Source organism: Kogia breviceps, chromosome X, assembly GCF_026419965.1.
Source record: "Kogia breviceps isolate mKogBre1 chromosome X, mKogBre1 haplotype 1, whole genome shotgun sequence".
NCBI classification, from domain to species: Eukaryota; Metazoa; Chordata; class Mammalia; order Artiodactyla; family Physeteridae; genus Kogia; species Kogia breviceps.
In genome coordinates, this window is record NC_081330.1 from 27259319 (window position 1) to 27275483 (window position 16165).

The 16165-nt window shown below is 39.1% G+C and overlaps 1 protein-coding gene across 1 annotated transcript; it reads left to right on the forward strand.

Moving 5' to 3' along the window:
- Positions 1–2403: 2403 nt before the first annotated feature.
- On the forward strand, positions 2404–6002 carry C1GALT1C1 (C1GALT1 specific chaperone 1). Its single transcript, XM_059050079.2, has 2 exons — positions 2404–2490; positions 4784–6002. The coding sequence occupies exon 2, from the start codon at positions 4789–4791 to the stop codon at positions 5743–5745; it is 957 nt and encodes a 318-aa protein (XP_058906062.1). The 5' UTR covers positions 2404–2490; positions 4784–4788; the 3' UTR covers positions 5746–6002.
- Positions 6003–16165: the final 10163 nt, after the last annotated feature.

The following is a 16165-nucleotide window of genomic DNA, read 5'->3' on the forward strand; positions in this document are numbered from 1 at the left end:
GTTTACTGAAGTGTTTAGTGCAGGTGAGATAAGCTGCTTATTTTATGCTTAATATTATACTATATGGATGCACTATAATTAATTCAACCATTCTCTTATTGATGGATATTTCCCACTATTATCAACAACAATGCATTTGACCTTATACATTTAGCCTTACATTCTGGTGCTTTAATTTCTGTGGGAGAGATTACAAGAAATGGGTTAGCTGGGCCAAAGAATATTTATAAATATTTTTAATTTTAGCAGAAACTAATTGCATGTATTTTTAAAATTAGGGCTACGATGTGGAAAGGCGTTTTAAAAATGAATCACCTGACTACAAATCAACCATCTCACTAACCTCACTTCAAATGCAAAGTATGTTTAAGCTCTGCTTTAAGTAGAGAACTGGGTTTTTAGACAATCTCTCATTGACAGCACTTTTGGGGTTGAAAATTCCATGGTTTATTCTGTTTCAGAGCATCTTGTATCAGTACTTCCAGTTTGGTATTCCTTCCTGTACTAGAAGGAAGCAGCATCTTAAACTGACTCCTTGCCACTGTCTCTGAATTCTGAGTGCCATTTGTCTTTCCTTGGTCCCTTTTTGCAAGGAGAGACTGGCTGTCCACACTCTTTAAAAGGCATTTTTATTGGTATCTTTTCCTCTTATTCCTTTCGTCCCTCTAATTTTAAAGATCTTTTTATTTGCTGTTCTTCAAATTCAAAAATCACAAATGCTTGTTATAACCAGTGAAACAATGCAATAGGAGAATGTATAAACACAAAGCTAATCATCACACCTTGACCTCCTGATGTGATCAATATTAACAGCCTGCTGAGCAGCCTTCCACAACTCCCCTTGCTCATACAAACAGATCAAACATATGTGCACATATGTAAAATTCTGTTTTCACCAAAGTATAATCATACTATACACATTATTCTGCAACTTGTTTCACTTAACTATATATATATACATATATACACATATATTTATAAATAATATGTGACAATAAATAATATATGTTATTTAAGAAAATATAGTGGAGATACTCTGCAGTCATAAGTTCTTTTCCAGTTCTAGAATTCATTTTTGTATTCCTTTGGAGAACATACCACCATGTATTTGTAATGAATTGTTTAATGTCTTTCTTCCCTGCTAGACTGAGAGCTCCTTGAAGGCAGGGGGCTAATTTTGTTCACCACTATATCTTCAGAATTTAGGGTAGTGCTGCCAGTACAGTAATTGCCTAAAATCTATTTGTTCATTGTTTCAGTGCTTCTTGAAACCTTCAGTCTACTTAAACTGGGTCATTGCCAATACTCAAAGGTACCTGTCTTTAGGAACTCAGGCCTGAGTAAAACACCACTCAAAGTTATTTAGATGGAAACTGGTGACAGTACATTTTAAAAATTTGTAAGACTTCGTGCTTTTTCGCAAAAAACCCTTTCTGCCACAAAAATGAATTTTAAAGAACAGATCACATGTTTAGCGGAAAGAGAGCTGTACACTTATAATTAGAGCTGAATCTAGTCCCACCTATGCCATTAATTACTGTGTGGCGTTTAGAAAGTTCCTTATCCTTTCTGGTCCTGGTTCCTCATCTGTTGCTCTAACATTCATTAATTCCACAAATATGTACTGTCCCCTGCGTGCGGCACTAGGTTAAGTGCTAGTGATACAGGGGTGAGTAATATAACAGTTAACGAATGCTTACTGCATGCTTGGTCTTTTGCTAATGGAGTCAAAGGCACTATCTCATTTAATCTTCCATGATAGCACTACCGTGATACTTTCTGTACTTTACAAAGGAGGGAACTGAGGCATAGCGAGGTGAAGTAACTTTCACAGCATACCAAAGGACGCGGTGAAGACAGGATTGGAAACCGGACAGTGGGGCTTCAGATGCCATTCCAATAACCTTAGCGATCCTTGCCCTCATAATTCAACGACTATTAGCCGGAATTTAATCCCAGCCCAGTACTGGGTGGAGCGCCCTCTTGTCAATGGGAGGGTGCAGTGCAGGTGCTTGTCAGAGAAACCATTGAGAGACCTGACATGATCTCAGGTGAAACACTCTACCTCCCTCTCGCAGTTTCCGCAACCGGAAAATGAAGCGGTGAGACGTGTCAGTGGGTCGTACGCACGCCCGCCTCTCTGGGCGTCCCATTGGGTACGGGTGAGCGTACGGGTCACGCCAGCAGGACGCGCTTCTCTGAACTCGGCACGGGGCGGAGAGAAAGGGCGCGCTACGTGCGCGCGGGACCTTCAGACGTCGGCGCGGGCGGGCGGCTCCGCGTGGCCTAGGGCTCCTTTGCCCCGCCCCGCTGCCGCCGCGCCATTGTGGCGTCTACTTCCGGGCCCTCACCACCATTAGCGAAACCAACGAGAAGAAACCACCTGCATCTAGAGCAGCCCGACCAGGAACGTAACCGAGTGGCGCGCGAACGTGAGAGGAAAGCCGTGCGCGGCTGCGCTTTCCCGCCCCTGAGCCGCTCTAGACGCGGGTGAGTGCTGGGGCATCGGCCCGCACCTGGAGCTGCCCGCGGAGCAGCCCCCGGAGCGGCCTGACCCCGCCCCTATCCGGGGAAGGCTTGGGCCCTGGCCCACTCCCAGCGTACTACACGCGGGGTGTCCGGGCAGGTGCAGTGAGAGGAACAGTGAGGGGGGTAGATAGAGCGCTGGCTTCCTAGAGGCGCTCCCTCGGCCCCTCCTTGGGGTGTTGAGATGACCATGTTCTCTCCCTCACTTTTGTTCTCCATTTCATCCTCCTCCCTTTTCCATACTCCACCCCAACCGCCTTCATCTAAAAGGATTCATCTCAAAAACCACTCTGGTCGTTCTGCCTCGCTTGTGCTCGTATGCGGTTTTAGGTTTCCCTTGCCTCTGCACCAAGTATACTATCATGTGCATCTCTAGATGCTACTCCTTAGAAAAATTTGAGCAAATGATTCATAAGTAGTATCCCCATCAGGAAGCATTCTGACATACATAAACCATTATCAATCAAAGAGACACTAGTGAATTATTATATAATGGCCAGACATATTGAAAATTGTGTAATATGAAATACCAAAATTCTATATAAAATAATTCATTTGGGAGTGCATCTGACAATTCTAAAACAAGCAGAGCTTGTTTCCTATGAATTTTCTTTTCCTTATTAGAGCTGTGTTTGTTGACCAAGTTCTGTGAGTGATACAGGAAAGCTGTCCTGCCTCTTTCCCACCCGACTCCCCACCCCTCCTTACGAATTACATGTGTCAAGTTGTTCCACACGTTGTCCTTCTAAGGTAATGGAGGTAAAAGTCCATTTCCTCTAGAAGAAAACCAAGGGATGGTTTCCTTGTAGCAGTACGGTAATGCTGGATGCAAAATATCAATTATGGTGAACAGATTCTACATGTTTTTCCATTTGTAGGAAAACAAGGTTATTCAGTAACTTTTTATTAAATTCTCAATAATATGGGTGGAAGCACTGTTGAGATCTTTATTCTGTAATAGAAAAACCATTAAACTGATGCCAGGATATCTGATTTCTAGTTCAGTTCTATTGCTGACTGTGACTTTGGGTCACTTACCTAACCTCTGTGGACCCTCTGTTTCCCTATCGGTAAAATGAGAAAAGTGACATTAGATAGCTTCTAAGGCCACATTCAACTTTAAGAAACAAAGGGAAAATCTAAGTAGCTCAGTAGAACATTCCTTGTGGAGATAGAAGGGAGATTGGGAAAATCTCAACAGTTGTATTTAATGTTGGGTTTTCTTTTAATTTATAATTGAAATAAAAGTGGCTTCCCTGGTGGCGCAGTGGTTGAGAGTCTGCCTGCCGATGTAGGGGACACGGATTTGTGCCCCGGTCTGGGAAGATCCCACATGCTGTGGAGCGACTAGGCCCGTGATCCATGGCCGCTGAGCTTGCGCGTCCGGAGCCTGTGCTCCGCAACGGGAGAGGCCACAATAGCGAGAGGCCCGCGTACCACACACACACACACAAAAGTGTAGACTTTTCCCTTTTTACTTCCCCAAAGAATAAGAAAATGCCTTTGGAGGAAATTAAAATGTTCATTAATAGTCGCCAGATATGCCTGTATTGACTCAGTTCTCATCCAAATAATTTAGCTATTTTCATTATGGGCTTTTATTATTATACATCAGTTAACTGAGATACTGTATTGGAAACCATTTAGTCTTAGGAACAAAAGAGTAAATATTAACATATATGGTATCAATTCCAAGATGTACTCAAAACACCTAAGGACAGCAGCCAACAGTTAAATAAAGCACTAGATTGAGAACAGGCCAGCACAGATACCATTGGTGATTTACCAATTGTAGGTGGTTTTATCTCTTCAATTTAAGGTTTTGTTGTAAAAGTCCATTTATATCTGCAGGGGTGTTTAAATAATATAATGCAAGCTTGTGAAATGAAATTCCTTTAAAGAGAATGATGGACAGACAACCTCTGTAATATCAGTTTCTGGGGTTAGTGCTTTGGTTTAGTATTTGGTTAATTAAATCCCTATAGATGAAGTGCAAAAATAGCCTCCCAGAAAATTCTACGGCAGCAAGGTGATGCTGCAAAGTTCCACTTTGTACCGAACAGTAATCAGGTATCATTGGAAACAAAAAATTCTTAAGACTCTCTTGTGCTTCTTGCACTGACTCGATTTCAAGCTTGGGAGACTTTTTTTTTTTTAACATTAAGAGCAAAATGTAAGTATAGGGGGAATATCAAATCAAATCACTAGACTAATCCTTTTCTATTAAGTATCCTAAGGATCTTTTTCTTCTTTATAGGAAAAATGCTTTCTGAAAGCAGTTCATTTTTGAAGGGTGTAATGCTTGGAAGCATTTTCGGTGCCTTGATCACTATGCTAGGACACATTAGGATTGGTCATGGAAATAGAATGCACCACCATGAGCATCATCACCTACAAGCTCCTAATAAAGAAGATATCTCGAAAATTTCAGAGGATGAACGCATGGAGCTCAGTAAGAGCTTTCGAGTATACTGTATCATCCTTGTCAAACCCAAAGATGTGAGTCTCTGGGCTGCAGTGAAGGAGACTTGGACCAAACACTGTGACAAAGCAGAGTTCTTCAGTTCTGAAAATGTTAAAGTGTTTGAGTCAATTAACATGGAAACAAATGACATGTGGTTAATGATGAGAAAAGCTTACAAATACGCCTTTGATAAATATAGAGACCAATACAACTGGTTCTTCCTTGCACGCCCCACTACGTTTGCTATTATTGAAAACTTAAAGTACTTTTTGTTAAAAAAGGATCCATCACAACCTTTCTATCTAGGCCACACTATAAAATCTGGAGACCTCGAGTATGTGAGTATGGAAGGAGGAATTGTCTTAAGTGTAGAATCAATGAAAAGACTTAACAGCCTTCTCAGTATTCCTGAAAAGTGTCCTGAACAGGGAGGGATGATTTGGAAGATATCTGAAGATAAGCAGCTAGCAGTCTGCCTGAAATACGCTGGAGTATTTGCAGAAAATGCAGAAGATGCTGAAGGAAAAGATGTATTTAACACCAAGTCTGTTGGGCTTTTTATTAAAGAGGCAATGACTAATCACCCCAACCAGGTAGTAGAAGGATGTTGTTCAGATATGGCTGTTACTTTTAATGGACTGACGCCTAATCAGATGCACGTAATGATGTACGGGGTATACCGTCTTAGGGCATTTGGGCATATTTTCAATGATGCATTGGTTTTCCTACCTCCAAATGGTTCTGATAATGACTGAGAAGTGAAACAAGAGCATGTATATGATCACCGTAAAGGACATGTGGTGTTGTTATTTGTAGTAACAACTGCATATCCAACACAGCAGTATGTTTCTTTTTTTTTCTTTTTCAGTTTGGTGGCACTGGTTTATTCGCACATTGAAGTTTAGTAATACATTTTAAAATAGGGTGGGGTTTTTTTCCTTAAAACATATATGAAAATTTCAACTGTGTTGGAAAGAAATGTTTTAAGAATAATTTTACAAATAAAGGATATATTTATAAATAATATATTTATGTGATAAATTCTAAATTATTAACATTAAAAATCTGTGTGGCACATGTTTTTGCTGATTGGTTAAAAAATTTAACATGTCTTTTTAGCTTTCCAAGATATGCAAATGAAATCTCTAGTTGTGAATTTGTGATTAAAGTAAAACTTTTAGCTATGTGTTTCTGTTACTTCTAATGTTGGTTTATGTTCTAAGCCTTCGCAAGTGCCAATGGATTTGCTTTCTCAAAATACACAACCAAGCAATAAAGGGAATGTTCCCAACCACTGTTAAGTGAAAGTTGAAATCTATCCCTGAGAGAAAAAGTGAAAATTACTTATAAAGGTTAATAATTTTCCTGGGAGCTAATTTAGTGGCATCCCTCAGCATACACAATTTCAGTGTAACCCTCTGTACTTCTCTATGCAGATATTGAAGTTGGAGTGGTGACTATAAAGAATGTAATGTCGGGCTTCCCTGGTGGCGCAGTGGTTGAGAGTCCGCCTGCCGATGCAGGGGACACGGGTTCGTGCCCTGGTCTGGGAAGATCCCACATGCCGCGGAGCGGCTGGGCCTGTGAGCCATGGCCGCTAAGCCTGTGCGTCCAGAGCCTGTGCTCCGCAACGGGAGAGGCCACAACAGTGAGAGGCCCGCGTACCGGAAAAAACAAAAAGAATGTAATGTCATTTAACTGTATTGTTTCCCAGTTAATCAAGCTCTCAGCTGTGGCTTGGATAAAAATATATCAGGTGAGATTTATTTACTCCTGCAGAGCAAACGAGTTATGTGGAAGTCTTTGAAGAACTCCTTTTGGAAGTCTGGCAGTTTCACTTACTTGAATTGAGTCTGTCCTGGCTTTTGTTTACCTGTTCAAATTTTGAGATTTTTCCCATGTTCATGATTGTACCATATCCAACGGTTTTTGGTGTGGAGGCCTCAACCTCACAATTCACCTTGAATTACTATGCCATTTGCCTGATTTCAGTGGCTACCCAAAAGCTTTATGGTTGGTGGATACAACAGCTTCTGTGTTTATAAATGTGTGAAATACTTGGAGCTGACTTGTCCTAAAATCGGGCCTGCACATGCCATATTAAGTCAGATCCATAAGCCCCCATAGGGTGTGAAACCATGACATTTTAGAGGTTAATTTTTCTTGTAACTGGCCTCATGATGTTAATGATCTCCCACAGCTTTGGCAAGCCAGAAAGAGAATTTCCTCAAGAGGGCCTCGGGCTTCAAATTATTGATCATCAGAGTAGTGTGTAAAACCCTTTGTTTTAATTTATAGATTTTCCTCACTGGGGCTGTTGATTAAAATGAAAGGTTATTAATTTTGAAAAATAATAAAACCCTTTTATCAAGCACCCAAATATGTGGTCTCAGATGTAATTACTACAAACCAAATCATATTCAGTGTGAGTGCAATGATAAACAGTATCTCAGAGTGTGACACCCAGTTTACAAGTGTCACATTGCCCCCAACACCAGTATCTTAAAACTTTTTCTACTGTATTTATCGCCTTCAGTTACGTTAGTGTATCAAGGTATAGTTGTAATACATATATCAGAAAATGCATTCCATTGTTTGATTTCCTAGTGGGTACTAAAGTAACAATTGCTTTTTAAACCAAATTGATGCTCTTGATTGTATTTTTATACGAGTATTCCTTTATAAAATGTTAGTTGTCTTAAATAATATGTTGTCTCCTTGAACTTATTTGTACCTAGTCTTGTAGATAAAATTGGAATCAGTAACACAGAAAATTGTGCTACAGAAGTCATGGTTACAGATTTGATCATCATGCATTCAACAGCCAAAAACTATAACCCTAACTCCACTCTGTTATTGGGAAGAGAGTCGGGAAAAATGGAGGTCTGATGGGAATTGATCATGATTGTGAATATATTTTACATGTGGCTGGGTAATGCCTACTATATTGGACAACACAGGTCTAACCAGCTCTGGAAGTGTGAGGCCCACTGGCTGAGATGTGAATGAGAGAAAACTTCAAGTTTCCTCTAAAAGTTATATTTATCTTTCTGGTTTTCTTGAATGCAGTGGAAACTGCAACCTGACTTTCAGCAGGCCCCAGGCCATCTCGTTGCACAGGTTCAATCGCTAGACCTTCCTTCTCAAAAACACCGGATTTGGAGCAAAATATAGATTAGACCCCTTGGCTCTTTTTTTATGTAGCTAAAAAACTGCTTGTGTATCAAATCTGATTTATAATGCCCAGATTCAGGGAACACCTATATTAGAAAAGTTACTGAAAGCACAGAGTTCAGTAATGGTGTACCACTAATTTTCCACTCGGTTAAAATATTGTGTTCCTTTTAGTGCTAGCTGACTTGGATTGATGCATTCAATGCATGTCTGAGTGTTTATGTGAAGAGCCTGTTTGTAAAAGTTTAGCTTTCTTTTGGCACTCAACGAAATTCAGGGAAGGTTTTGCCAACCTTCCCACCAAGGAGTCCCCCAAAGTCTAATGAAAAAACACTCAATTCCAATATCATCAAAGATAAAATACTATAAAGTATTCAAAGGGTAATGGGGGAAATGACTTATTTAGAAAGTATGAAATGATGGTGTATGTCTGGGGTCTCTAGCATAATAGAAAGAAAAGTCCACTTTTTTTTTTTTTTGCGGTACACGGGCCTCTCACTGTTGTGGCCTCTCCCGTGGTGGAGCACAGGCCCCGGACGCGCAGGCTCAGCGGCCATGGCTCACGGGCCCAGCCGCTCCGCGGCATGTGGGATCCTCCCGGACCGGGGCACCAACCCGCGTCCCCTGCATCATGAGGCGGACTCCCAACCACTGCACCACCAGGGAAGCCCAAAGTCCACTTTTATTAGTGTGGAATCTATACACTATACTACTCCTTGTATATATTGAGTATCTATGAGCTTAACACTAGACCTGGTATTTTGTGGAAAGCAAAAAGAGCCCAAACACATGATTCATACAGGGAGTCAAATAATCATTTCATGTAAGCTTTGCACAAGCAATAAAACAAGCCATTGTTTACTATTAGAATATGGTGGTCCTCTTTGCCTTAAAAGTCCTCAATTTGATAAGTGCTATTTCTTAACCCACATAATTCCCATTTCTTTGGTAGTTTTCACTGATTCCATGCAAGAATGGCTACATTGGTTTTGCCATTGCTTTGGCAATTTAGTGAAAGCCCTGGCAGGAAGAGCAGGGCCTAAAAATAAGACTCAGATTTTCTATGAATGGATGGATGGATGGGAGTGAGGACGGATGCCATTAATTATGGGACAGGCTTGTGTTTGGAAAAAAGTAAAAAATGCTTCTAATGAGTGACTGATAAGAGACATCCACAAAGGTACTCAAAGTGCTGAATAAATGGGGATGTTCTAACAGTCAAAACACCAGCCCCATACCATCTGAGAGGAAAAGTGGTCCTAACTTGATGAAGACTTTATTTTTTTAATTAATTTTTACTGGAGTATAGTTGATTACAATGTTGTGTTAGTTTCAGGTGTACAGCAAAGCGAATCACTTATACATATAGCCACTCTTTTTTAGATTCTTTTCCCATATAGGCCATTACAGAGTATTGAGTAGTTTCCTGTGCTATACAGTAAGTTCTTATTAGTTATCTATTTTATATATAGTAGTGTGTATATATATGTCCATCCCAATCTCCTAACTTATCCCTCCCTGCAATGGAAGACTTTAAATACTGGCACTGAGAATCTTCTTTTCCATATTTACCACTCTAAGGCATTCACCTCCAGAATGAAGCTTCAGGGAATACTGCCTGTTCTCCATCCCAGTACCATCCAATAGAAATATAATGTGAGCCGCATGTATAGTTTAAAATTTTCTAGTAGCCACATTAAAAAAGACAGGGGAAAAAAAAAAAAGACAGGGGTGAAATTACTTTTAGTATTATATTTTACTTAACCCAGTACATCCAAAATATTGTCATTTCAACATGTAATCAACAGAAAAAATGAGACAGTTTACATTCTTTTTTTTTAATTAAGTCTTCAAAATCCAGTGTGTATTTTACAGTTACAGCACAGATCTAACCAATTCCAGAAGTGTGAGACAACACCCCAGCCCGGGGCTGTCATGTGAATGGGAGAAAACTTGAAGTTTCTTCTAAAAGGCCTGTTTATTTTTCTGGTTGTCTTGAAGGCTACGGAAATTGCAACCTGACTTTTAGCAGGCCCCAGGACATCTCCTTGCATGAGTTCCATCACTGGATCTTCCTTCTCAAAATTAAGTCATTGGATCCTCCTTCTCAAAATTAACTCATTAGATCTGGAGTAAAATATCGATTAGACCCCTCAGCCTTTTTCCTTAGATTATAATTGAACCAAATTGCTCCTGTCAATTTTAATATTCACTAATCCTTTTCCCGACCTATCTTTTGGATGTATTGATAGTCACAAAGCAGCTGCTAGTTCTGCCTTTGCACTTACACTCTATACCCTCATCTACCCCACTTAACCAACCCTCCCCCTTGTATCCTTTTCTTTAAAAATCCAGGAAAGGCTTCTAAATGGCATAACCTTTAAATGGTCACAAATCACCTAGCTTGAAGGTGACAGAAAAAGTTCCGACCTCAGGACTAAGTTCAATTTCAAAAGATTCTCGCAGAATACCCTACTGATGAAGAGGGAAACAGAACATCCTTAGAAGCACACTGCAAGCAACCCAGTCTTACTGCATTCTAATCCTACCCATATTTTCCCACTGTGGAACAGAGGTTTGGCCAACTTACACTTCTCTCCAACAGCCCATAAACAAAGATGGTGATGCAACTGTGGGCCAAGATTAACATTTTATGAAACGTGAGGGGAGATTTTCTGCAAAATAGGCTTTGCGGGAGGGAGGTAGGGAGGTTTAGGCAAATTCTGAGTGTAAATTCTTTATACGTCAAGTATGAATGGAAGGTAGAAAAAGTCTCTTCTAGCATGTAATCTTTGTCAAAGAATATTTCTCTTGACTGTTTTAACACTTTACCACTCAAATATTTTTACAAGTTCTGAATTAATTCCAAGTGTTATATGTATTTTTTCATATTTACATACCATCTTGCCTGAAGTTCTTGCTATTTTATTCAACCGTGGTTAAATTTTAGAAAAATTCCAGCTTGTTATAAAAACTGTTTACTTGCATATCAGTGATACTTAGCTTTATTATCAATAAATTAAAAGCTTAATTTTGAAATTTTGGTGCATTTTCAGGTGGCCTCTCATCTTCCTGAAGGTTGATACTTATTTGCTAAAGGACTTACTGATGTTGAGATACTTAGCTTTTAATGCATTTGTATAAGCACATTTATAGATTTCAGAAAAATTGTCTAGAATTATCCTACTTTTAATGGTGAGAAAAGGATGCTGTGTTTAAATTTTATTTTAATACTAAACTATTAGATTTTTTAAATAAAAAATATATGATAATGTTAAAAAAAAACAGGCTTTGCAATTAGGGACACTTAGGTTCAAATCCCAACTCTGCCATTTATTAGCAATGTATCTTCAGAAAAGTTACATAACCCTTCTGGAGCCTTACCTTCCTCACTTATCAAATGAGAATTAAAATCTACCTCATGGAATAGTCATAAAGATTAAGCAAGATATATAAGTAGAGCTTGTGCGTATAGTAGGTGCTCAAGGAATGTTATTTCCCTTTCCCTCTGACCCATTTGAACAAGTTTAACTAGCACTTTACACAGTTAAATATGTATCAATCCTTTTATTAAGTATCTTTCTGGTAAAATATTAAAATATTGATGTGAATAACAGCTGGTATTGAATATTCAAAGTCACAAGGGAACTCCTTAATTAATAGTTCTAAGATAACATCTGTACACTGAATCTGTGCCATGCAATAAAACAGCTCTTCCTCAAGCAGCTTTTTAATAAAGTAAATATTTTTTAAGGAGAAATTTGGAAGTTGCTTTTAAGAACATTAACTTAGAACATATTCCCCCTTCACAGTAAATCAGACATTACTGAAGCTGAAATTGCCCAAATCAGTATGGTTTCTACCTCCTCACACTTTAATCAAGATGCTTCTCTTTATATTGACAAAAACCACTGCTTAAGTGACACTCTTGCATCCCCCACTCTTGCATCTGGGCATTCGGTACTTGAGAGAGAATTGGATTTGACAACACCCAGAAGCTCACGAGGCCATGTGCCTTCTCTCAGACCTCTGCATTTGGGAGCAAGAAAGCAGAATTACTTTGTGGACTCCTTTCAAAACATTTTACAAAATATAAAATTTTTATCTTGTAAAGCACAAAATAAGTGCAGTGTAAGTTTCCAAGTTTTTACTATATTTTAGCCCCTACTATTTTTTAAACAGAATAAAGCATTGCCAGTGAAAAATATCTTCCAGTCATGTGCGTTTTTGAAAGCGATTTAGGAGATAGAGATTAATTTGATGGGTTAGAGACTGCTGTTATCCCACCAAATGAAGCTGTCTCTACTCTATATTCAGATACAATTCAGGTTGAACTTTTTGCGGGATCTTAGTTCTCCAACCAGGGATCAAACCCGTGCCCCCTGCAATGGAAGCACAGAATCCTAACCACTGGACCGCCAGGGAAGTCCCAGGTTGAACTTTCTTAAATCCAAAATGCTTACACAAGCAAACTTTAGAAAGATCTCAGTCACGCAAAAGCATTCTTTTTCCTAATCCTGAATAAGTCAGCTCTCTAAGAAAGCTGTCCAGAGCCTACAGGGCAAAAAGGACTCTCCCCCGATCCTCCTCACCCTGCCCAATTTAATCCAGATGTTTAAGTGAACAGTGAATTTTGGCTTTAAAAAATGAATTCTGAATGGGACAGCATTAGAACTGATGAGAACAGTGTCCAGACTAACAAGTACATACCAAATTTTTCAGATCATGAAAAACTAAAAATTTGTTAAAACATCGGTATGAAGGGACTTCCCTGATGGCACAGTGGTTAAGAATCCGCCTGCCAACGCAGGGGACACAGGTTCATTTCCTGGTCCGGAAAGATCCCACATGCCACAGAGCAGCTAAGCCTATGCACCGCAACTACTGAGCCTGCGCTCTAGAGCCCACAAGCCACAACTACTGAGCCTGCGCACCCTAGAGCCCACATGCCACAACTACTGAGCCCACACGCCCCAACTACTGAAGCCCCTGCACTCTAGGGCCCACATGCCGCAACTACTGAGCCCGCGTCTGCAACAACTGAAGCCTGCACACCTAAAGCCTGTGCTCCACAACAAAAGAAGCCACTGCAATGAGAAGCCCACACACCACAACAAAGAGTAGCCTCTGCTTGCCGCAACTAGAGAAAGCTGGCGCACAGCAACGAAGACCCAACGCGGCCAAAAATAAGTTTAAAAACATCGGTATGAAGAAACAGATATTTCACACCTCACAGGTAGGGAAACAAAACGAGAAGTTAAGTGCATGCTGCTTTTAAAAGTTGTCTCAAATTTAAGCTCATTCAAGGACTATTAATAGTATCAATCTAACATGCAATTTCATCACAAAATCATCTTACTGGTTTGCAAATTTCCAAGCCTCAGGATGTCATCATACATCAGCATAGAAGGACAATCCCAGCATTTGGGGGCAAAGAAAGTGTTCCTTTTTTTACTAGAAGTTGGTAAGAATAAAAATGGATTGCCCAACCTCAAAAGTCTCCCCAGTATGGCCTTCCCTGAGACAAAAAAGTAAATGAGTTTGATTTGTTTTCAAGACATATGTTTGGAGAAATGGCACCTTCTCTAAGTGCTTAAATGATTTGTTTCTTAAAACACAGTCTTTTGCTCACATGCTTGTGAAAATCAGAAGAAATTACATATTTCACCATAAGAGATTAAAAGAAAGTTAATAGTTATTATTGACAATCAAGTATTGTGATAAAAATTTAAAAGTAAAACTTTGTATATTTTAAATTTAGGGCTTTTCCCCCCTACAATAGACTTTTGAGAACATTTACAATGAACTTGAAGGTACTAAAGTAAATGATTATGCCTTAGAAGTTCTCTATATTCACATATTGGCTAAAATTGAAGTATTTTAAAATTAGGGAATGGAACAAGAGTGATAAAAATTATGATGTGAAAATCATGATTTGTTTTACTTTTAAAATGGGATTTTAAAAATGTATAAGATAGGGACTTCCCTGGTGGTCCAGTGGTAAAGAATTCACCTTCTAATGCGGAGGACACGGGTTCGATCCCTAGTCACGGAACTAAGATTCCACATGCCGTGGGGCAACTAATCCTGTGCGCCACAACTACTGAGCTCGTGCACTACAAACTACAGAGCCCATGTGCCCTGGAGGCTGCATGCCACAACTAGAGAAAAAACCCACATGCCACAACTAGAGAGAAGCCCGTGCGCCCAAACAAAAGATCCCGCATGCCTCAACGAAGATCCTGCATGCTGCAGCTAAGACCCAACACAGCCAAAAATAAAATCTATAAGACTTAATTAGAATTGGACAATAGTAAAGCATGTCATTCTCTGTAACAAATAGGGTTTTAAGTAGAAATTATTTCACTAATTGATCTTTTATTTCTCAAAATGTTCAGGGATAAAATTTGGTGTTCTTTAATTTTTCACTCCAAGAGGCAAATATTAATAGTACTAATTAGTTTGGATGTTTTTATCTATTTTTCCTCCTCATGACCTGTTCTAATGAACATGATATTATTAGGAGAAATTCCAGTGAATCATCTCCCATATCTCTTTCCATCTATAAATTATATTCTCCAAGAGGCCAGCCTCCTAAACCAACCAACCAACCAACCAACCAATCAACTAGCGTAGTCTCAACATAGATTTTAAAACTGGTTCTCAATCCCATTCATTCACTCCTGTTCTGATCGAGTTGTAGTCCTTTACAAGTACTTAACTAGTTTTAATACAATATTAAATAAATTAGTGTTAGAGTTCATTATATCTAATCATTCTTTTACCTGCTATTTTAAAAAGTATAATAAAGCATAAATACAACGTGTAAAAACATAGAATACATGGACTTCCCTGGTGGTCCAGTGGTTAAGACTTCATCTTCCAATGCAGTGGGTGCAGATTCGATCCCTGGTCGGGGAAATAAGATCCTACATGCCTCGCAGCCAAAAAACCAAAACATAAAACAGAAGCAATATTGTAACAAATTCAATTAAGACTTTAAAAATGGTCCATATCAAAAAAGTCTTTAAAAAACAATATAATTATATTTAGTGTAATTTTTATTGCCTTAATGCAATTAATGACACACTAAACATAAGTGTTCTGAAGGGCTTTCAAAATATTTTAATGGCCTAATTCTTACAGGTTATTGAATAATTAGAGTAAGTTTCTGATTGCTTGAGACCTCAGAAGTGATGGTTGTATTGACACAGGATGCATACATACATTTTGTGTTTTTTCTCTCATTATAAATCAGTTTTAGTAGATACTCCTTTAGAAATCTGAACATTTTTAGTTTCCTGAAGAGCCTTGAGAGACATATTCTCAAAATTAGGGAACCTATGGGACTTCCCTGTTGGCGCAGTGGTTCAGAATCCACCTGCCAATGCAGGGGACACGGGTTTGATCCTTGGTCTGGGAAGATCCCACATGCCACGGAACTAAGCCCGTGGGCCACAACTACTGAGCCTGCGCTCTAGAGCCCATGCTCCTCAACAAGAGAAGCCACCACAATGAAAAGCCCACGCACTGCAATGAAGAGTAGCCCCCGCTCACCGTAACTAGAGAAAGCCCGCACACAGCAATGAAGACCCAACGCAGCCAAAATAAATAAATAAAATAAATAATTTTTTTTTAAATTAGGGAACCTAGATAAACAAGTTAAATATTTACATTTTGTTTCAGCATACATTCATTTCATATTCCCATTAATATATAATTGCTAATTATTAATATTCTCATGAACAAGAGTGAAATATTTACTATAATGAAATACATCTATAAATTTAGTCATTTGCCATTCTTGTATCTTCTGAAATACTATGCTTAGAAATATTGTATCCTCGGTAGTGGATTTCTATGTGCAGGGGGAACTTGGCTGGATATAATCATTATTTGACAAATGCCATATGACTTTATGTTTGGGGACTATCAAATCACTCAAATTAGAAATGTTCAAAGCTGTCCTTTGGATAAATCCAGCTGCTTGTTTTGCGTCCA

What these genes read in the sequence shown, in the direction of transcription:
- C1GALT1C1 (XM_059050079.2), top strand. Translation starts at nt 4,789, where the DNA reads ATGCTTTCTGAAAGCAGTTCATTTTTGAAGGGTGTAATGCTTGGAAGC.